The sequence below is a fragment of the Prorops nasuta genome, unplaced genomic scaffold (assembly GCF_024137725.1).
Source record: "Prorops nasuta isolate Cenicafe-Biocafe unplaced genomic scaffold, Cenicafe_Pnas_1.2 PNAS00004, whole genome shotgun sequence".
NCBI classification, from domain to species: Eukaryota; Metazoa; Arthropoda; class Insecta; order Hymenoptera; family Bethylidae; genus Prorops; species Prorops nasuta.
The window spans coordinates 4,213,807-4,237,312 of NW_027116801.1; the positions used below are offsets into that span (position 1 = coordinate 4,213,807).

A 23,506-nucleotide genomic window follows, 5' to 3' on the forward strand; every position below is an offset into this window, starting at 1 on the left:
ACCACCAGTTCCTACCCTATGTGAGTCGAGTCGCCATGCTCCTTTAGGATAATTTAGTGGTGATAGTAAGTAAGGGCCTCTATGAAGAAGATACGATTTACGCATTAAGATGAAAATACGCCTTACCCTCTCAGCATGCTCCCCCTCTTAATTTTCCATCTACCTATATATTTATATCACATGCACATTACATATACTCTGATAATATATAACGAAGTGGATTTTGCAAAAGGATAAAAATCAAGGGCTCCCATTGAATCGGGCGATTGGTTTCGAAATTAAGTACTTTTCCCTCGGTTCCAATCTAGCTGGGAAAGATCAAGAGAGAGAAGCGGGAGAGCGGTGAGGGGGTATGGGATATTAGTGATTTTGAAGCTTCGGCTCTTTGAAAGAGGAGCGTTTTCTTAAAAAAGTAGCGAGGATAAAGGTCGATGACGAGTTTGGTCAAATAGAAATAGGGATAGGGTAAGAGTCTGGGTGAAGGGGCACAGGGAGCGTACAGCACAGGCAGCAGAGTATGTGGGTGGTTTGGTTTGACTCAGGAGACGACAAGATGAGTAGAGAAAGTAGGAGGAGGAGTGGGAGGGGGAGGGGTAGGTAGGTAGGGGTAGCTGTGTGCTACGGTGGAAGGAGAAGAAGACAGTACGATAGCGACGGGTGGAGTGTGGTGGGGGTTGAACGTGCATCCATCCACATCCATCCGGGGGTGGCTACCGGGGCTTTGATTACTTGTTTTAATCTTCCGACTGCCGCCGACTGGGCGAGCATCTGTCACTCAAAATCTGTAATTGCAAGCAGCCAGCCACCCTTTTACTTTCGATCTGTCTGGCATCGCTATTATCTTCTTATTGGTCGTTTACCGTCATAAGCCACCAAGACTACCAGAGAGATACTACCGAACGCTTAAATGCGGAAAAGGAATCGTCGTCTTTTCCCATTTTCTGAAATCGAAAAAAAATCAACAAATCCCACAAAGCGTAATCACATCCCACCAACACCCTTTTTCTCGAGTGCAAATGTTAATTAAAATCTTTCCGCGTATCGAGTTTCCTATTTTCAGGTGGATTTAAGAGAGACTCTCGGAAAGCTACTTTATTTAGCGCGCATTGCCTCGCCGAGTGTATTATATAAGAGCGTATTAAAAAATACAGTGGAATAATAAGCTGGTTTATTCATCTTTTGTGCAACATTCCGTCGCGCGCATTGTTCACGGGAATAATTTTTCCGCTTGTAGCGAAGGCTAGTGGGGAGGGTATAAGGGAGGGTGGAGGAAGGTAGGTGACGCCAGGCGTGTCCTGGGAAAAGTAGATGCGCGTGCTCGACGCTTAAAAAGAAGGCGAAAGAGAGTGGAAAAAAAAGAGTATTAAATGGACGAGAGGGATGCGTTGATGGTGGATGAGCGGTGAAAGGGGTGGACTGACTGCAGGACGTGGGGGAGGGAGGAGGAAATGGCGGGAAGAAGTGGAAAAATGGGGAGGATGGAGTTGGTTGTATATATATATATGCTAGCTGGTACCGTCGGTACTCTACGCTAGACTCTCATATATAGAGACGCAGTTACAACGAATTGTCCGCAAAGTACCGGACACATTGCGACGTATTCCCCCTCTTAACCCCTCCCCCCCCCTTAGAACAAGCCATTTCCCCTATACTTATACCTGCCACGCGAACGAAAGAGGTAGCCTCCTAGCCTGCTCGTCAGATCGATGAGGAGGGATTCGCGACACGTACACGCCATTGCGGTTACATCGGCGCTGTAACTCGTCGAGGTTCTCTCGTCCATATTGTGCCGACGATTGATCGAATCAATCCGAGCTAAACGAAAATTTCTGAATGATTCACACGTCCTTCAGCCTTACTCATTATTATGCGCAGAGAGGCTGCCGAAGATCCGAGGTATTTCGCTATGAGCGGAGCTACGCAAACGCTAATATAATCGCGTGTAAGCGCGAAGATGTAATTGCGCATGTTTTGGTTGCAGGAAAGGGGGTGTGCGTGAAATTAGTGGGTGAGTAGTCGGGGATGAGAGGAAGCAATCTCGACAGATCTAATCGTCGTTGTATCTGGCCGCAGTCGACTTGTTGGATTGAAGAAGCGTGTTGGGGGGGAGTGGGGGAGGCACGTGCGGGCGCGAGGGGGTGTAATCTTGGCTGGGCCAAGGGGAAAATTGGGGGGGGGGGGGGGGAGACATGAATATCGGAGAGCCAAGCAGAAAGGAAGAAGCACCGCGTATACGCGGGACTTTTGTTGCTCGTCTAATTGTCGGAGTCATTCGTTCTTTTCCGAGGGAACAGATGCAGCTCTCTGTATAGCGAGGCAGGGATCCCGTGGGGCTCGCTGCGTCTCTTGGGGTTATTTTCAGTCGATTATCCGCTGAACGAAGGGTCAACGCTGGTCTATATTCCGGCCTGCTTTGCTCGGCCAAAAAGCTCTGATAAATGCGAAACAGCTCGTACAACGGATGCTCGTCTTGCTCCTCTATCATCCCCCCCCCCCCCCCCACTCTTATATTCCACCTCAACTTACTGCCAAATCTCTGCTCGCTCTTCGCTCGGTTGCTCTCCTCTTCATCAGGGACCATATACCAATTCCCACCGCTTCTGATAAACTTTTTTCCACCACGCGACAATATCAGTGACCCTGTGTTAGTTTATCATAGAGTATAGCTCTCTCTTTCTCTCTCTTTCTTTTTCATTCATCTATAATAGAACTATGAAAGGACCCGAAGCGCAGAGTATCAAAGCTAGAACATAAAAATGTATAGCGAGGACCGCCGAGTGCATGAAAGCAACCGTAAAACTTCCATAAAAGAAATTTAATTAAATGACTTGCCAATCGCGATGCTTCAGTCTTTTATTAATCTATGCCACGAAGGCATTTTTCATTTTTCCTCTCCCAGTAGTAATTAAAGAAACCTTTATTGTTGATTGTAAAGAACGGAATCGTGTGGGGTGTTAATTATCTACTTTAACGTTATTCAATTAATGCGTATAGAGCGGAGATCGTATCGCATCTGTGTGTAACTTTCAGATGGTATTGATAATGATTGCTTGTCATGACCAAAGTAATTTAGATCAAACGAATAGATCCATTTGCATATTGCCGCTTTGTTTTAGGGATTATGACTTATAGTTTTCTATAATTATGCAGAAGCAATGTGATAGGTTGGGAGATAAACGAGTGTGACTCGAATAAAGATCCGTCGTGTAATAAACGGACAGAAACACGTATACACATAGGAGAATGTGGATGTTTCGGCAAGTGGGAAAATTGAATGGACAAGCGTGCTTTCTTTTGCCGCGGAAATGATTGTTTTTACTTTGGCCATTGTGTTTGTTGTTTTTCATATATATATATATATGTATAAGACAGATCGAAAGAAAGACCAAAAGGGAGTCGTCCTGATTGACGCGAGGCAAGACAAGCTCTCTAAAAGGATATGGTATAGAATCCTGCATTTTTCCTCCTACATACGCGTGTCTCAAATGCACTGGATCTCTCTCCTTCGGGTATTATGTGCATAGGACGAGAAAAAGGAACTGTCGACTGTTTGGTTGCGCGCACTGTCGAGAGAGCTGCACGAGCGAGGACCGGGTATTCCCCGAGGTTTTCCCCACGATTGTTTCAGTCTCAGTGCAATATCAAATGCTCAAGTTGCGCCGTGATTCTTCCGTATCCGCGAGATAGCACAATGTGTTGTACCTTTTGAATAAGGCCACGTTTACGGAGTATACCTTTGCACAAATATTATCCGTACCAAACTTGAGATACACTATAAGAGGACGTAAATTAAACAAACTTTTTTTTGCAATTTATATCCTCCTGCATTTTGAGTTATAAAATTATTTATCTGTGTGTTTGGTGAACGAGACGATCGATTTTCAATCGAGAGAAGCACTGCTACCTTCGTCTGTGTGTATATATATATAGAATAAGAATTGGATAGTGCGTGAAATAAATAAGGCGAATGATTTGTTTTATCTGAAGTGATTTTTGATTAAGTCTTGGAGGAAACTCGGATGAAGTGGGCACTTGCAATTAAACGAATATCACTTGTGTCGAGGGGAGTATTTTCGATATCGCATATGTATTGGGCAAAGGTGGAGCGACTCTATCTTATCTCACGTTTAATCAACGTTGCTGGGCCCCCGGCATAGACGCTCCTAAAGCTCCGGTAATTACTTAGATGGACGCTTCGGAGCTTTTCCGCACGAATGAAAGGCTGTACGGTGAAAAAATGTGCGTGCGTCAGATAATATCGTTGTGCGTCGTCGAGAGCTTCGTTGAGCTTGATAAAAAGCTCGCCTTAGGACTCTCGAGCTTCGGGGATAATTTTGCAATTCGATTGGTCGGAGGAGAAGTTGGCGATAATCAGTTATGCATTTTTGGGTAAAAGGTACATAGAAGTGGTAGTAGGAGGGGGGGGGGGAAGGGGAGAGGAGGGATTGATAGGAAGGGAAATGTGCACGATCAATTCGCAATTGAAGCGCGTGGAAGGAGAGGAGTTGAATCGCGAATGAATCGAGAGGTAGACCGATAGCTAAGTAGGATGGTATCCGTCTATTAGCCGTTAGCCTGATATTGGAGCTGCTGATCCTTTTGCGGCCCCCGGGCGAGTGCTTCGTTAATTAATCTGCCAGCAATGGACTCGCCAGCTCAAAGCCACCCTTTTTCGCTAGGTTCATCCATCCATTTACCAACAGACGCACATTCGCCTACGTTCTTATTCTCCGAGCTCCTGAAACAATGGGACACCCCGCGGTTATAATTCATCGATTCACTGCCCAATTAATTTCGATACTGGATATTACATTTATGCTAGCCTTTCACTCATTAAAACTGCACAAAAAAATACATTCCCCCCATCCCAACGCACATCCACGAATTTTGCCAAATTCCGCACTGCAGTTTTCGCTGGAAAAATCTAAAAACTGTCGCTGCTGGGATTCTCGTTATTGACATATGCGCGTGCTTCCTGGCAATTGGACCCAACGCGTTAATCTCTGACATGCTGAAACGTAATACGATCGCGGAGAATTAAGAGGCCGACATATGGAGCTTCCAACGGTTAAAGCCATAGCGGACACTTTTCGATGCACGGGGTGCATTATTTTTTAATCGTATGTACGTACAAAGAAATGGGGGAGGGGGAAGGGGAAGTGTAGAGCGAGCGATGCATTAAGTCGAAGACAAAGTAATTGTGGATATTGAAGGTTTGCTCTGTGTATGTGTGTAGAAAAGCGTAATGAAAAAAGGAGGTGGATGCGCATGGAGTCAGTGGTTGATCGAATTGCTTTTCCGTGCGGACAGTCGCGCGAGATATCGAATGCTCGCTCGAATGCGAGGCATGGATGGGACGTAGCACGTACACACGTCGGTTGTTTCCTTTCGTTGGCGTGTGTTGGATGCTCGGAGGAGGCAGAGAGAGAGAGAGAGAGAGCGATGATGTGTGGGGCGCGGCGCGCACGGCATAAAAGAGCAAGCGAAAAAGGGAGCCTCTTTTTAATCTAGCGACGATTCGCAACCCCCGGCTCCTTTCATAGTTACGTGCTTAGTGCTTATACCCATTGACTCTTGCATCTCTCTTGCTTTTACACTACCACCCCCTCCCCCCATGCACAGCAAGCCTCTCTTTATACTCGCGTCACTGATGGTCCTGAGTTCCCCAGAGCCAGTCGCGCTTTTCCACCGGCAACTCCTTGCTTGCTCCTATTATGTGCCGATCGCACACGTACATCCCTGTAACAAATCTCTCCCATATCACCAAAGCCCATTTTTTCCTCTTAACTTTCAATTTCCTGGCTGTCTTACGTACCGCGCGATTAATCTCCGCGCTAATCGTTCCTTCCAAACGCTCGCTCGGTTGTATAATCCAGCGATATACACTCCCACACTTTTTCCAGCTGCCATTTCTGCCCTGTCAATTACCAAACTTCGATTTAGTGATTTCATATATCGTCCGGGAATCGCTGACCATTTTACGGTTAATTGACAAAAAGCGAGATGGAAAAATAGAGTTTTCGATGTCAGCCGGATTACGTGACGTCAGTCACAATGATTTTTTGCAGGTATTACTTTGTATCCGTTCCGTCGAAACTCCACTGCAGCGCTTTACCATTTAAGCCATCGATACGCCAAACAATTTGTCTGCCGCTGTTTTTTTGCCCCACGTTTCAAAATCAAATACACGATCGTTGTCGCGCGACAAACGTGCCTTTAAACACACATACACACACACACATATATATATATATGAAACTGCAGTTTATTCGTTTGTTGGTTCGCAAAAGTGCATGCAGACGTATTTATATAAATATACAATGGAATATTTTCTTTCGCAGAATGAATAATATGGTTTGCACATTACCGCGTTAATTGGTAGTACGAATTGCGTAGGATTGATTGGAAAAGATCGTACAAGAATGGTAAATGAGCTTGCAGAGTTTCGAAGGGTGTGGTATTTCTATGGCGCTGTTCGTGCGTTCTGCGGAAGACGATAGATTTTTCCAAAAAATTATTCCATTAGAGTAATTATTTGACCGAGTCCTGTCGAGCAGGTAATAATGGTCACGGAACGATCGCGGGTGTGATAATAGCCTGCGATAAATTGGCTAGACTCAACGAGCGTCATCTGCTTGCCCATACTCGCTGTGTATTTACTCCACGCGCAGCTGTTGCCTGTCCGACTCTACTTTTACTGCTTTATTCCTCGAGTAATTAGTCGATTAACTCTCTCTCTCTATATATATATATACGTTAAAGTGCTAAACCTGCGACCCCCACTCTCATATACCACACTCATTAATTTCCTTGGACGGTGACTATTGTTTTATCAAAAAATCCGGCACGAACGCGACTCTACTTTATAAATCAATTAGATTCTACTCTACTGAATTTCTCAATGTCCTCTCTGTAATTTCGTCCGATCGTGTGTATAATTAAAATGTATATATTAATCTTAAGTAATATAGTTTCGCTGAGTTTATTACTCACGGTTTTGTTACTAGTTAATTATATGGATGAAATCAACAGTGAAATAGTCATGCTACCTACAAAATCTCTCGCATCAATTTGCTCCTTTTTGTTCGATAAGATTAAACATTTCGTTTTATATAGATGGGATTATAATAGGAGTTATACGGGAAAAGATTCACTTTGCTCCCGTAAAAGGAGACGAAGGAGGGTGTAAGAAGATGATCAGTCATTTCAAGAGGTAAGAGTTTCTTTGAAAGATTTCGCGATTGGCAATGGCGTAATACGATCATCACTTATGAGAGAGTGAGTGAGTGAGTATATATAAGAGAAAGAGAAAGAGAGAGAATTGGAAGAACACGGGCTTCGGTCCGTTGACGTCCCCTTACGTGTTAAATTACTCCGGGATACGATACCTAGAATGGGGGGCGGGGCGAGAGAAATGCAATTCGATTCCAGATTGTTGCCAACAATGCATCGTCAGGCATTCTACCCTGTCTGCAAATACAATTTTACTATGCTTCCTCTTTTTCCTTCCATATACCACCTCACTCCTCACCCTCGGTCATTTGAAAAATCATTTCGTTTCTATAGACAGTCCTCGGATAACCGTGAAACGCACGCCCCGCTAATTCCAAGATACCGATCCTACGAATGCCTTCATACGAATTACATTTACACCATTCCCCCCCGCCCCCCTCTCTCGATCTTCTACAATGCTGCCTAAAAATTATAGCCTTTCTGTCGATTATACTTCCGGACAAATCTTTTAATAAATTTTTCTAACGATATCGTAAAAATAAGTGGAACATTAAAATTAACTAAGAATGACACATCCTACGATTGTTTAATAATACCAGATTTACGAAAACAGACGTATCGCGATAAATTTAATCGTTGAATGATGCTTGCTTATCCAAGAACGCAGTGGTTTTTGGTTCGAACGCGATAAAAGCGTTCGATCACGTGTGCAGCGAGTTTTGACGAATCGTTTCGCGGTTCTGCAGCGATTTCGTGGCTTTCAGAGTAAATAGGAAAGTAGGGGTTGTGGGGGCAGAGCTAGAGAAAAGTTTTGAGATAGTGGAGAATCCCAATGGTCCGTGGAGAGAGCCACGTTATAGGATGGTTGAAAATAGAAGAAGAAGAAGAAGACGAAGAACATGAAGAAGAAAAAGGGAAAGAGGAAAGCTAGAAAGAGAGGATAAGAGGGGAGATTCGGAGTAGTGCGAGTTAAGTTGGAAAGTTGCATGGTTGGAGGGAGATTTAAGGGAGAGGGAGAGGGGGGGGGGGGGGAAAGAAACAGCTCGGATGAAAGGCTGCTGGATGCTGGAGAGATCAAGAGGCGAAAAGCGAGCGAAGGTGCGATGGCGCGCGCGACGGGGTGTGAGAACGATGATTGAAGTGCACGTACTTACACTTTACACGTGTTTGCTTGCGTACTTACTCGGATGTTCGAGAACGAGGCTGTAGGTGCATTGTCCTTCTCCCTCGTGGTTCCTCTCCCCCCCCCCCCTATCCTTCTCCCTCCTTGAAAAACGCACAACGCTCTCCACAGCCGCACGGAATTCACTCTCGCGCTTTACGTAAAACCGCCCTTCGATTGTGCCCCCGCGTCGATTACACATCGATACACCTCCTTAAACTCCTGATAAAAACACTCGCTCGTTCGTCTATTCCATCTCAATATCTCATAAATTGCTTCTACTTCCTCTTCTCCTGCCGATGGCCTTGAGACTCCCACTCTTACTGTATTCTGCAACTTTCTCGATTCTGCCAAAGACATTTTTGTTTTTTTGCAATGTATAATAATTATACAGAGTTGTCTAATTGCTCCCACTGTTTTTTTTTTAATTGTATCTTTAGAAATCGTGCATTTCTTTTGGTATTCTACTCGTTTAGGACGAATAAACGTGATGGACATATGTATATTGATCCGGTAGCCAGATTAAGTGGCCTACCGTTGGTTTAATAAAATCAATCGTTTAAATACTTGTCGCAACAGATGGAATATATCGTAGGAACCTTTCTTCCTGTTTCTTAAAACGTACTTACATTACTTAGGTTATATGAATTAAGATCGCAGCTAAGTTCATGATGAGACTCGAGTTTCGTGTATCTACAATATGATAGAGTTTATCTTAATACTTGATCGACTGCCTCAAGCGAGATTGAAATATATATATATAGTTTTCACAAGAAATAGGCAAAAAGAAACGGGGAAACTTGTATTAATTACTCTATCGTTTTTTTTCTGTAAAAACAATGATACATACTTTCAACTATATTTATTGCACTTATCGAGCTTTACACTTTGTATATTTTTTTACAGTGTTCATTACCTTTACCGTAACATTTATTCTCTCCGCGCTCGGAAACTGTTAGCACATCGTCACTCTTATTTAACAGTAAAACACAAACTCATAATATTTGTACAAATATGAGAAAAAAATAGTGGAAAAATAACCGGTATTATTAGTATATTTATGTATAATGGATAAAGTTTCACGACACTGGCAATTGAATCGAATAAAACAAAAAGATGCTAGAGTAGGATTTTACCGTTTGTTACTTTCAACTATTTTTTTTTCCTTCGCAGTGCTTAAATCACCATGTAGCTACACGAGACTCTGCTTAAAGATATCGACGAACACAGCGTTTTCCAGCACACTGAAGTACCGTCCATCTTATCGTAAAATGAAAAATACAAAAACATAGCTTAGTATGTAACGTTACAATAATACATATATTATGTCCCATGTTTTCCACCAACTCTTCAAATCATTTAATCTATTTTATATTTGTATTGTTTGACAATAAATAAATTAAGAGATTGGTAAATACATATAACTTTCAGTTTCTATATTCATATATTTTTTAGGGATAAAGAAAAAGGACGGTACGTTTAACAGCATACGCTAACAAAAATCGAAAAATTAATAGTGTACATTTATTTCGCCGAGACCTCTAGATTGAGTATGCGCATCGATCTTGAGTTAAATTTACATTCTGCACAGGAACGGAAGTTGCGAAAAGCAATGTCGATGCTGCTGCATGAGCAGGAATAAAACTAATGAATTTTTAGATTTTATTTTCAAACGGCAAAGAAGAGGGTTGGATGTAAATGTAACTTTAAGCTCGTTTGCGCAAAGTTCGCGGTAGCATACATGTAAAAATCTCTATCGGCAGATAAAGCCAGACCTTTTCCAATGGGATATCAATCACCGCGTATAGGGTACATCTATATACACAGAAATATACATTCACGGATGTGTGTCACCGAGCATTGTGGTGGTAGCGATGATTAATCTTAAAGATAAAAGATTCATTTGCAGTCTTTCGAAACGTGTTATCCACGCTCCTTTGGTTACAGCACGGGAAGGTTAACTTTTTCAAGAAGGCCGATTATCCTCAGTCAATTTTCCGGACGATGTCTTTGAAGGCTTCGGGTCGACCCAAGTCGTAGCGTTGTTGTTGCTCGATCATTCAATTAATCCCTAGCCAAATCCCTTCAAGTATGTTCCTTAAGATTCTTAAGCCCTCGAATATAGCACTCTTTATTCTCCTCTTGAAAACCGAAACTACGCAGAAACATTCCTCATCGGATCTCGAGAATTAAAACTGCTCTCGTCGCTGGTTCCAACTATATCCAACGCTCAAACAGTCACGAAACTCCATTAACACCAACGTATCTACAATTAGCCAGGTGTGTACGTGTGTGCTTGTGTTGAAAACTTTATTGCTACTCTGTGGGACTCGAAGAAAGAAGAGGATTCAGCCTAGGATGAATATCTGTCGTTCAGTGGTGAAGGTCGATTGTCCTGAATAGCCGGTGGCTATGGTCATTAATGCGGCTGTTATTGTTGTTGTTAATGGTAGAGGCAGGATGATGCATCGGTATTAAAAGAGGCGGATATGCGCTTATAATAAGCGCTGAAGGAGATAACGACACGGGGGGCGGTGGTTGCAAGGAGGACGCAGAGGACAGGGATGATGCAGAAGACGCGGGGGGCGTAGATGGCGACGATGACGACGATGGTGAAGAGGACGACGACGACGACGACGACGACGGCGACGACGACGACGAAGACGATAGATGCGAATGGCAGGGCGTGCTTAGTCGTTATTGCGAGGAGGCGGCTGGTTGTTGGGAGTTGGGTGGTGGCGGCGGTGGGGGCGGCGGTTGCGGGTGCACCTGATGGGGCAGGAGAGCGTGCGCCTGCACGTGCGCCGAATGGTGATGATGATGCTGATGATGATGGGAATAGAAGATCGGTTGAACCGTCGTCGGGGCGCAGGAAGTGCCGACACCGACGCCAACGCCGATGCCGACCCCGACGCCGACCGAATGCGTCAACGCCGAGGAAACGGTTGGACCTGCACCCGCGACCCCAACGCTCGCTGGCGATACCGAGGCGCCGCCGGACGTACCTGGACACGTAAATCCCCTCATTACCCACGATTCGGATTCTCATCCCATCCCCTTCCCCTAAAAAACCCTTATATATATATATATTTATATATTATATTTGTGTATATACTACATTATGCTAATCTTATCACTCTGTACAAGAACGCGCGCAACGCTTCTCTTCTCTATACACCATCCCTCCTCGTGAATACCCCCCGTTAAAGACTGTATTGCTGATGAAACCAAACTGTATCGCCAGTGTTCCTGACTATTTAAAGCATTACTCGAGTATCAAACGTGTATTTGTACAGTAGATATACACATAGGTATTCATATCGAGCAAAAGTTTGCCGAATTTAATGTAGGTATACATATACTTGTGAAAGACTGAACTTGATGGATCTCTAGGTTCCCTTTTGAGATGGGATGATATTTGTTGATTAGTATATTATAAGCGAGGGGAGGGAGAAGAAATAAGGCTGGAGGTGGTGCGAAGGACTAAGATGACGTAGAGGTAGAAGAAGAAGAAGGAGAAGAAGAAGTAAAGTAATGGGGATGAGAGATGAGTAAAAGGGGTGGAAGAGAAGGGGATGAAGATATGTGTAACGCGACGTTTCGAGCTAGATAAGCAGCTCGTTCATGAAGGACCGATAACGAAGGTGTAATGGCGACGTACCACTTCCGGCCGGCGCCGCCTCGTGATAAAGAATAGGCACCCTGACGAGCCTTTGGGCGGCATGCGCCATATTGGCAGCCTCAAGTTCGGCCGCCAGCTGTCTCTTCCACTTGTTGCGACGGTTCTGGAACCAGATCTTCACCTGGGTCTCGGTGAGGCCCAGAGACGCGGCGAGGCCCGCACGTTCCGACGAGGAGAGGTACCGCTTCATGTCGAAGGTGCTCTCCAGCTGGAAGACCTGAGACCTGGAGAACACCGTCCGCGTCTTCTTCTTGCGTTTTATGTTGGCCCCGTCGCGCCCGTTCACGCCGACCTGCATGCCCCCTTGGCCTCCCCCACCCCCACCTCCTCCTCCTCCACCGCCCCCGCCGCCTCCACCCCCGCTAGAGGAGTGCAGACCCGTGGAATTGGGCGATTCACCCCCGTCGTTACCGTCCACTCCCGGGTCCGTTTCGCCAAGGTCGTCATGACCGTCGTGTCCCTCGTCGCCCGAGGATGGACTCCTCGCCCGGTGCAAACGGTCGTCCACGTTCTCTTCCTCCAGGTCCTCTGCACAAAACAATTTCTCTCTTGCAGTTCCCCTTCTTCTTAAACTCATTATTATCATTATGCATTTTTGCGACGACGAATCGTCGAATTATGTAACAAGTGGAGCGTAAAGGTGGAGGTGATTGAGAAATTAAGGTAGTCGTAATATATATATATATATATATATATATATATATATATACTGGGAGTGTATTGGTGTAGGTGTGTCTACGTATAGGAAGTTGTTAAATAGTAAGTAAGTAAGTACTTTGGCGAGGTATATAGCAGGAGCAAAACGATCGACGAGTAAGGCGATTGACGTTGGTTTGTCGTGGCGGAAGCCATGGAAGCCGTACACGTCGTCGAGCACGTTTCTGTATACATATATATAGTATATATACTCTCCCGCCTTGTTTCTCCTCTCTCGGCTCCTTTCCTTTTAACGCTAACGCCCTTCCAGCGCGATCCTTAAACCATACCGTACCTACTTCTCCCTTTATCCCTGCCAAAGGTGCGACTCTTTTTATCGACCCCACTTTTCCAGCTAAGCATTAATCCGATTTTAAGCCTAATCGATTATACTATCCTCTTTTTTCTCGGCACAGATGTCCGCTCTATCGTCAGTCTTGCAATAAATTTAGTTAACCTTCGATTTCTCTCCATTAATTATCCTGAAATATCCGACAAAAACATTCGTGCCTATGCCAATTGCAAGTTTCGATTTTCATGCTACTTCCATGACTTTTCGGACAATTGTAAATGCTGATAACGAGAAACGGTTGATTTTAATTGCTATATTGAAGTTGAAGGGTAACGAGCAATCGTCGTTCGTTACATTTGATTTTATATGAAAAAATTGCTCTCGTTTCTTCACAGAAAAATTTCACGAAAGTATACAAAGCCTTGTGAAGTTTAACGAATAATTCTTTTCATCGTTATAACGGATATATCCCGTGTCACAGAAATCATTGTAATTATAGATTCTGTATTTTTCACACAGCTTCGTATCTTTACACCCAAGTAACAAACCTGTCAGTCGAGTGAGTGACACTAATCCCTTAAATACATATCGCGACAGCATTATTTGTTATTAACGAAGATCTCTCAGCTGTATATTATAAAGCTCTAGAAATTATAGTTAATATAACGGTTGATCTGCACTGAGATTTATGCGTCAATTTTTGCACGGTGTTAAGAAACGGGAAAGAAATAAAGAAAACAGCGATGGCGTATTTCCCTGATACTTTTCCAAGCTTCTGGGATTCTGGGAGTATTTTCTGTGTCAACGAGATTCAACTGATCCCTTCAGAGGCTAGAACCTTTTTTCTTATCTCTTTCAACTCGGCAAACTTCATGTTTTTTTCAAAGCTAATGGATTCCACAAAGAAACAAGCATATCGCTTTTGGACAAATCAATTGTGGTCCATTTTTGTCTATTCCGAAATTTGTCAAACCACACGATACTCTCTAAATTCTACCAGTACACGACGATAGCATTTCTTAGATAAATCCTCCATTACCAAGGTTAATTATGTGGAATTACGAAGAAATGAGAGATTGTAAAAAGTTGGAGTATAACCGTTGGAAGAGGGTGGAAATCATAGCTTCTCGGATGATATTAGGGTATGAGAATCTAAGGTTTCGTTTGCGAGACTTATTCGATTATGATGTACGAGGGCTGTTGGTTTGGGTTTTTGGGGTAGGGGGAGGGGGAGGGGGTTTAAAGTTGGAGGTGTTGGAGAGTAGTAAGTGTTTCGTAGGGAGAGAGAGAGAGAGAGAGAGAGAGAGTGTGAGAGGAAACAGCGTATACGTCGTCTGGGATTGGAGCTTACCTCTTTGCGGGAAGGAAGCAGAGGCGGGGCTGACGCGGTTGAGACTACCGACGGCGTCGCTCAGCGAGAGGGGTGGTAAAGTCGAAGGACAGTGGGCACCCCTCCAAGAGAAGGGCCATCCGCTCCTCGCACGACGGATACTATCCACGTCACTGAGATCCGTTTGCTCACCCACTTGAACCGCGTTGCTCAACGTCGAAGGCACCACGGCCATTCGCGAATGATGCTGATGATGTTGCTGCTGCTGCTGCTGCTGCTGCTGTTGTTGCTGTTGCTGCTGCTGTTGCTGATGAAAATGCTGCAGCGATGGCAGAAACACGCTCCCCATACCCACTGGGTAGCCACCGAATATCAGACCCAATCTGCACAGAGATTTCAACAAAACATCATTACCATCTCTCTTTCGCAATGAGGGATCCCCTTAAAATTAATTATAGCTTTGGTATGGCGAGCTACAGATCTCTCGTTTCAAATTTATATCATCGAAACGCAAGACAATTTGTTTGCCTTCGAATTATAGTTATTGTGCCTGCTGTGAAATAATAGATAATTAAATAATTACGTTATGACACTTTATACTACTGCGAATATGTTGCATAAACGGGCGTATTTAATAATTCAATGGTATTTCGATGAAGCATCGATTAAGCGTTTTGCGATAAACTTCAGGGATTATTGGAACGCTCGATTGTCGAGTGGGCTTATTTTTGCCGGTCGCTTAGGTAGGTAGCAAGTGAGAGAGAGAGAGAAAGAGGGATTGCAGAATGGAATATCGCTTATACTGGAAAGTGCTTTCCTTTTGTGACGAAAAGTGTTTTCGAGCTAATTTGAGAAGTACGGAATGTTATTTGGAAAATCGTCTTAAGGAGTTTGTGGAATTTGCAGAGGTTGTGGTTGAGGGTCGAGAAGGGTATTAAGCTATTATCCAATGTTTAATAGTGCGAGGACTGGAAAGCGGAGCGGAGCATGCGTATCGGTGCTTCCGATCTGTCAAAGATGATCGAGAGTTTCGACGATTTGCGGAGATTTTCGATTTAGCGAATGGCAGAAAAGTGGTGTACGGTAGGTGCATGGGTAAAGTTGCTGCTAGCACGCTCCTGGAGAACTGGAATGGAAGCAGGAAGAGGTGTAGTGTAGGTACAGTATAGACTGAGGCTTCGGAAGCCATACTACTTCCCCCGCCGCGCAGCGCCACGCCGCCGAATACTCTCTTCCCCTCCCCCTCGCCCTCTAATTTTCCCCCTTCACCTATCCCACTAGACACGGACGATCTGATCTCGTTTCGATTCACCACTCGTTCCTCTTCGTTGCTCATTCCTACCTTACTCTCCTTCCTTTATACGCCTTTATAGCCAACGATATATATATATATATATATAACTGGCGCACTTATCACGCCGTTAATCGACTTCGAATCCAGTCGATTAAGCCAATTATCGAATTAATCTCCGACGCTAAAACCTCATTTCTTACAAATTAATACAAATATCTATAGGAAAAATTCTAATCGTATATATACAACTTGTAATTTGCTCTCGATCGTGCAGCACACAACGCGTTCCAATAATTTCCTCTAAAATATTGAATTCACAGAACTATTGACAAGCTTATTACCTAATCGGATTTTCTCGTGTATTTCACAAATTAAACGCTTAATAGGATTCGCTTAAAACACTACTTTCATATGTTCAACTTTACCTACATGTCCTGCCTTATCTTCAATAATTTACATTGCTACTCTGGCGAGTGGCGACCAACTTTCATTCTACACGAATTTAACTGATAGTTTTTCATCGTGCAAATCTACCCGTCGATTTAGCGCTGAGTGGCATCTCGTTTTTGATAGTATTCGAGTAAGCTGATCTATTAAAAAATTCACATATGTATGCGAAAATCGTACTCCATTTTCACTTAAAATGTTTGGTATCGATATGGGTTTAGTCATGCGAGTTAAAATTCTCCATTTTCCTGAATGACCTCGCCAGGATCAATCGGTCATAGATATATAACTTATGGATGATGAAATAAGGTACGAACAATTCGAGTCGATTTAATTTTTCAATGCTCGAGGAATCGTCGAGCTTTTCGATCGGAACAGCATGTTGCTTAATCGTTTATCGTACTTGATCATGAGCTGTGAAATTAGCTACACAAGATAAATAAATCCACTTTGAGTAATTATTGCATGTCCTAACGAATCTCTACGAAGCTTCCGCTGCGCACTGGTATAATTTTCGTTATACTTCCTGTAATTCCTTTTACGGTTAAAATCGGCAAAGATCGAATATTTCGCTCGACTTATACAAGCAAAAATAGCTAAAATTTATTATACACACACATTGTGTCCAGTTCTTATAATAACGTAGGTTTAATGAGATTTAATGCGTGCAGCATTTAAGATTACAAGAAATTTACGATCAAAGAGATTACATTAGCAGAAAAGAGCAAACGCGTCCGTCGGGGTCAACGCACCCCAACAATATGGGATTAAGCCGTTGATAACGCGTTCCAAGAATGTGAACACGATAGCGCGCGTGGTATCCGACGAATTAAATTCACTCTTTAATTACAACAATTCGCGTTTGGTAGCATAGAAATCCAACCAATTACACATATGTATATATATATATATTTATGGTATAAACATAGAAATGTGGGTAACGTTAATTACAAGGAAGTCTGAGTAGTGATGAATTGCAGATAATAATTGTTTGGGTACGTGGACCAATCGAGAAAAAATATGAGAAGAGGAATAGAAAAGGGGAGAGGGGGCTGAGGGAGGAAGAGATGATAAAGATTCGTGTGCCATTTTATGTAAAGAGAGCAGGGAGATGCAGATAAAGGCTGACTATCGATGGGGGATGGTAATGGGGTGGGGGAGGTGGTTGTGCAGAGTAGGGATAAGAAAGCGGAAACTGAAGAAGAGTAGCTCCAGAGAGGCTTCGGCGTACAGATGCCCCATGAAAGATAAAAGAAATCTGACAACCGCCTGTTTGTAAGCATCCAGGGACCTTTGGAGAGGCCAGGTATAAACACCAAACACTACAGAGAAGAGAAGTAGCTCCACCTTTTAGCCGCCTAATTCTTTCTTTCTTGCCAGTTTGCCTGCTCATGTTAGCAGCTTTTCCTTGCGTGGCTTAAACGCCACTCGACTCAACTACGCCATACCATTCAACTCCACCAAATCAACAGGCTCTAAAATTTTTTATTGGCCACTTGCACGTCCATTGAATACGAACAGTTCTCTCTCTCTCTCTCTCTCTCTCTCTCTCGACAATAACGTGCTCTCTCATAACGCTCGATTACACTTGCACCCAATCAGCTTGTTTGCGAGTTTTCAACTTTTCAATCAACTCGTAGCCTAGCTTGTTGGTAGTGGTTGCCAATTATAATATTACAGAAGAAAAGGTAAGAGGAAAATTGTAAAAGTGAGTCAACGAGAAAAGATGACGCAATTTTTGTGTTCTTCGTGGAAACTATCGCGAGGGAAGGTTCGAGCAGGAAGAAAGAGTGACGCGATGAACGTGAGGTATATTACTTGGAGTGGTAGTGGAGAGTGTTATTTCAGAAATGAGGCGAATGTATTAAAATATTAGAGCAGGCGGAATCCATATCGCGTTTTATCGTGCTTTAGGAGGATGATCGAATAATAATTGTCTTCGGCTGTTATTATTAAACGATTTTCCAGGTGGAATATGCATCCCGGTAAGTACCGTGCTCGAATATAAACTCTTTATGCTATGGTTAACGATCGGCCGTAACTCGATACGTTTCGCAGTGTACCGTTACACCGAGGGTTGTTAGGAAGGCAGCGAAGAAAAAGTCGATTGCATTTACCGTTCAAGTGTGTCTAGTATAATCGAAGCCTCTAAGGTACAACACCGAACTACCGTGTTATCGTTGCAATTAGTCGTCCATCTACTGTACATATCCCACATAATTTCCAAGATATTCGCACTTGATCCATAGCGTTTCTCTCTTTTTCCCCCTCCCTCCAAAATATCATCAATTCCAACGAGAGGATCTTTCCCTGCTTCCTCGCCTGATAAAAATGAAGAAAACGTAAATGTATTCTGCTACGAAAGTAGGTCGTTACATTTTAATTACTGTTATAGTTATTTTAAAAAACGCGTTGTACTTTAACAGGAAATACAATAAGTGAGTTTATTATTTAGCTGTATTCCACGATGTAACTTATATTTTATAATGTGTCGAATAAATAAAAAGCTTATATAAATTTAGAGAAGAGAAAATTGTCGATGATCAGAAATGGTTAATTTTCAAGAATGTATCTTGGTAAATATGACGTTGGCGAATCCACGGTGACTCGTAAAGTGTCATTACGATGACCCAACAATAAGTTATTGGCTTTCAAAGTGCACGACTAACTCCATTACTTGGCTTCGTCGCGTTGGCTGCTTGTCACGGGCCAAATGGGTTATTTATTCTTCTGATTTCTAACGGAGACAACTTCGTTATACGCCGCATATGCTTCACCGATGTATCGCGCGTTTATCCAATTCCTGCCTGAATACTTACAAGAAAAATTCAATTTAAAAAAATGACGTGATGCGTGCAAAGATTAGATTAGATTAGATTATTAACGTTTGCAATTATTTCACGACGAGTCTTTGAGGGGCGAGAAAAAGTGTCGCGTGCATTTGAACTGTAATTCGGTTTAAAGGCAATTCATACAGGCACGCATCATACTGGTGGATACAGCTTATTTCACATTTGTTTCCCGTACCGCGAAACATCGTAACCACCCTCGAATGACCGATCATACACAATAGCCTTTATCGTGCTATCCTTTGAAACTTGGTGCACGATCCCAGCCTAATTAACGAATCATTCATCGGTGCTGTAATTAACGAGTCTAACTCTCTGTCACGGATTATCAGACGATTCTTTTATTAGCGAACGTTAGCAGCCCGCGGCGCGCGTGATGACGTTTCTGCACAGCGCGCGATCCGCGAGCAAGAAGAATTTTTCATAAAACTCTCATTCGATGCTTCGTGAAATTCGTCAAGGAGAAACCGCTGCAAAATATTCTGCTTTTGATTATTCGCGGGGTATACATTACGTATACCCATACCACGAACATTCGCGTAGTCTCTATTATATATATGCTCAACACAGCTATACATTCGTTCGTTATTAATTTACATTCCCACTTCTTTTACCAGCTTTTTTCCATTTCTCCATTTCATTCCATGTGCCACTTTTAAATTCTCGCTCGTACCTACTTCAATTAATTAAATGAGTGTGTTTTGCCGAAAGAAAAGCTGAAGCTAACTTTTACTCAAAATAAGCCAAGCTGAAATGATACTACGAAATGATACCATTATACACGTCTGGATATTTTCTAGAGCATCGTTTAAAGTTCATATACAGCAGCTTCTACCATCCTTTTAAAATTTAAAGTGAATTTTAATTTTCTAGTTAGTTTCAACTTTCTTTATATATATATATATATACACGTATATGGATATAGAGGCAGAGAGGGAATGTGTGTATCGTGTATAGAAGAAAATATAGGGTTAGAGTGAAATTACATAGGAAAATATATTCTTGGCGTATCAGTTTAGTAGGGAAGTGGTTAAGCGGTGAAGCGGAGAGAGATCGCAGCATGAACCTTCTGTGTACTTAGCCGAGCTTGCAAGTAAGATTCTAAAGGCGTAGAAACCAATTTAATAATAAATTGCGTCTAGAACTTGTGAGCTTCCTCCTGCGGAAGACGCAAGGGTCTGGCATGTTCTCTCTTTCTCTCTCTTACTACCTGGAAATGGCTGGCTCCATCGGGTAGGTGCCCATTTCTCCAGGGGATTTTCCAGCTCCTTAACCTTCGCTGCGTCATGCTTCATCCACTTATCCATTATGCACGCAGTTTCTAATTGATTTTTCTCCATTTTCCCTTCCGCTTTGCCTCCACTAGACTTATCAAATATCGCCCCCACCCCCCCCCCCCCCCTCCTATTCCTCTTCCGTATAATTTTCTACTCATCCCAAAGAGGAATATATATATATATATATATATATAGATTGCGAGCAATGAAAAGGAGGAGAAAAATACTAATGCTGAAAATTATTATCGAGCATGGGAAAGATGAGACGATCGAGGTATTCATATATATAGAGGGATGGGGAAATAAGACGTAACGATGCAAGCATACGTGAGAGTGAGATTTAATGAAACGGTAAGCGGGTGGAAAACAAGCAATTCGAGCCGTCGCCGATGCAGCCAGTGAACGAGGGGGCACACGGTAATCGGGGGTTGGGTGTAAATCTGATAAAATCATCTCGAGCCTACCCCCTACTTCGCTCTCTGGGTGCTCGGATTCCTGCCAGATAAATATGCCATATTATCCCTTGCACGTATATGCGAGAGACGCGCGTATTTTTGCATCGTGCGTGTGTTTGCGCAGCATGCGAATGTGTGTGTGAGTTACAGAGACAGCCGGCGATCCTAAGTAACGTAAGTAATGTAAGAGGGTGGTTGCTGCTACGGTTGTTATTAAATGAGACAGCCTAATAGGCCCATTACGGACCCCTCGGTCCATTCCCACATAATACAATCCTCGCCGCACGCGCGCACTACTACCCTCTTATTTTACCACCCTCGGACGCCATCGTGTATCTTGATCTAAGCCTCTCCAGAACGAAGCACGCCCACAAAGATTTTGTCCCCGATCATAACGCGCCACAACAAAACCGCTACGTTTTCTAACCTTCGCCAAAGCTTCCAATCACGTTTCATCCATTCGCGATTCATTCTCCCTTTTTTTCGCCTTTTTCCTCCTTATCCCACTCGCGAAACACAAACTTATTTAAAATTAATCGCCACTCGCTTCGTACAGTCTCCCGATTCCTACCTAAACTTCACAGATTTCTAATCCACCAACGAATTCTGCTGGAGGGTGAATCGCCCTTGGGAGATTGATCCGTTTTGTCCTTATTCCGCACAGCGGATTTTTTTAATTTTTCAAAGACTCGCTCTCACAATATTATTCAGTGATTCACCAAACATCACTCTTCTGTTCAACTACATCGTAATATTCAAATTCACACTACATCCTTCTTTAGGAGAGTCAATCAAATTTCTTCATGACCATACCTCGCAGTTGAAGAGAAATGTTTGATAAATTGTACGCGTATCATAGTTAATTAGAATTTTGCGTTTGTTTTCGGTTACTATTAGTTTGCGTAGCCGAGCGGGAATATCGTTTTACCAGGTTACAATGTGTATTATGATAATAGAGTTCAGCGGGACTCGAATTTCCACAAGCTATTTTCCTAATATCAGTATATAGATAGCGCGAGAATGCCATTGGTCAGTTAATCATAATAATTTATCATCATTCAAATGTTTCCTTTTAAAATATATAATACAGTGTAGCAACAAAATTACCAATAATTAAGAGTAACGTATAATACACAGACCCTCGATCGAAGGTTTGGTTCGCGATAAGAAGGAGAGCGTACCTATTTAGCATTTCGCTGGAAGCCGGATGAGCGAGAAGCGGGTTGGAAGTAGCATCCGCCGAGGACGGGAAGCTCGAAGGAAGGCCGACGGCGCTAACGGGGCAGTCGACGATGCTGGTACCGTTAGTCCTGATGTCGAGGGTGTGCGAGCTCGAGCTGGATTTTTGAGCGGCGTTGAGTTTTTGGGACGACGGAGACAACAATCTCGCAGGACTACCACAGCCAATAGTTCTTCCGGAGGGTTGAGAATTTGCGTGCGTCAACGGTGACGTTCTGTCGATGTCCGACGACGGCCTCTCCATGGAGACCGACGTAGAATCGGCTGGCGGAGACTCGGACCTGCCGAGGATGCTGCAGATGCTAAAAGGAGTCTTGCTGAAGGTGTTTCCGGCCGGCTTCAACGCTCCGTTTCCCACCTCGAAGCTCAACGAGTGATGCTCGCTGAGTCCACATCCGGTCTTCGCTCGTTTCTCCTGCAGAAGAAGATCCGCAGGAGTGGAGCTGCTTCTGGAACCCTCCATCTCAAGGTCCTCCTCGGATACCACGGAAACCTCCACTATTTCCGTCTCACCGGACATGGCAAGATTCTGTATACGTACGTGCGACCCGGATGGGAGTAAGAAAACCTCTGCAGCACTCTTGCGTAGTCTTTTGTGGTTCGTTATCGTTTCACTTTTCACTGGTCACTCTCTCCCTCTCCCTCTCCGTCTCTCCCACTTAATTTTATCTCGCTTAATCAGGGATCTGCGAGTCCGAGTGGCGATCGAGCTTTAGACAGCTGGTCCTGCCAGGTAGCCGACGGCAGACGGGAACCGGAAGTTACGAGGGAGGGTCGCGAGAGCGTCGAGGCGCATTTTCGTGATTCGTGCGCGTTTCAGAGGGAGCGTCGGCGACGTCGCGACGCATCCGTCGGCTGGAGGCCGTTCGTGAAAGATGGTCGTAAGGAAATCGGCGGTGGACCACGCGACATTCGTAAGCGATACCTGGATGACAGGATGATAGGAGACGAGACACTTGGAGGAAGCAACCCTCCGGGCCACCCCCGCTCGTCCACCCCCACCCCTGCGATCCCGGAGTCCTCCACTTCTGGCACGGCCACCGCAGGCAGCTGTGTATCCTTTCCACCACCTCCTTTCCTTTTTTCTCTCTCTCTCTCTCTCTCCTCCACCTCCGTTTCCTCTTCCTCTTCCTCTTCCTCTTCCACCCCAAAGTCTCGCGTCCCTTCCTCCTTCCACTCACCAGCGCACGAACAAATTATCAGCCGTTGATCATCACCACTTGCCCCGATCACTGATTAACGCTACCAGTCACTTATTACATGCGACACTATATAGATCGATCGTACAGTCTCAACTGGTACGATCCACTGTCGATAAACTTTCGACGCTGCTCTCTCTTCCAGCTCTCGTATCCGGTCTCTCTCGATCATTTATCTCGAAAATCACTGAAAGCAGTGGACATTCGTCACTTTATCACCTGACGAGCCTCCGGTATCCAAGAGCTGAAGGCATGTCTCCCTGAATCCCGAGAGGTATCCCGGATGTAGAAGCGCGTCGTGGATCAGCGAAAATATTGTGTAAAAGACGATGTGCTGTGTGTAGAGCGTCG

The 23,506-nt window shown here is 43.9% G+C and overlaps 1 protein-coding gene across 1 annotated transcript; it reads right to left on the reverse strand.

The window, feature by feature from the left end:
• Positions 1-8,941: 8,941 nt before the first annotated feature.
• On the reverse strand, positions 8,942-23,004 carry Hmx (H6-like-homeobox). The gene is made up of 4 exons (XM_066726167.1): positions 21,899-23,004; positions 14,417-14,778; positions 12,057-12,605; positions 8,942-11,400 (listed from the first exon to the last, which is right to left on the reverse strand). Exons 1-4 carry the CDS (start codon positions 22,474-22,476, stop codon positions 11,093-11,095), a joined length of 1,797 nt encoding a protein of 598 aa, XP_066582264.1. The 5' UTR covers positions 22,477-23,004; the 3' UTR covers positions 8,942-11,092.
• Positions 23,005-23,506: the final 502 nt, after the last annotated feature.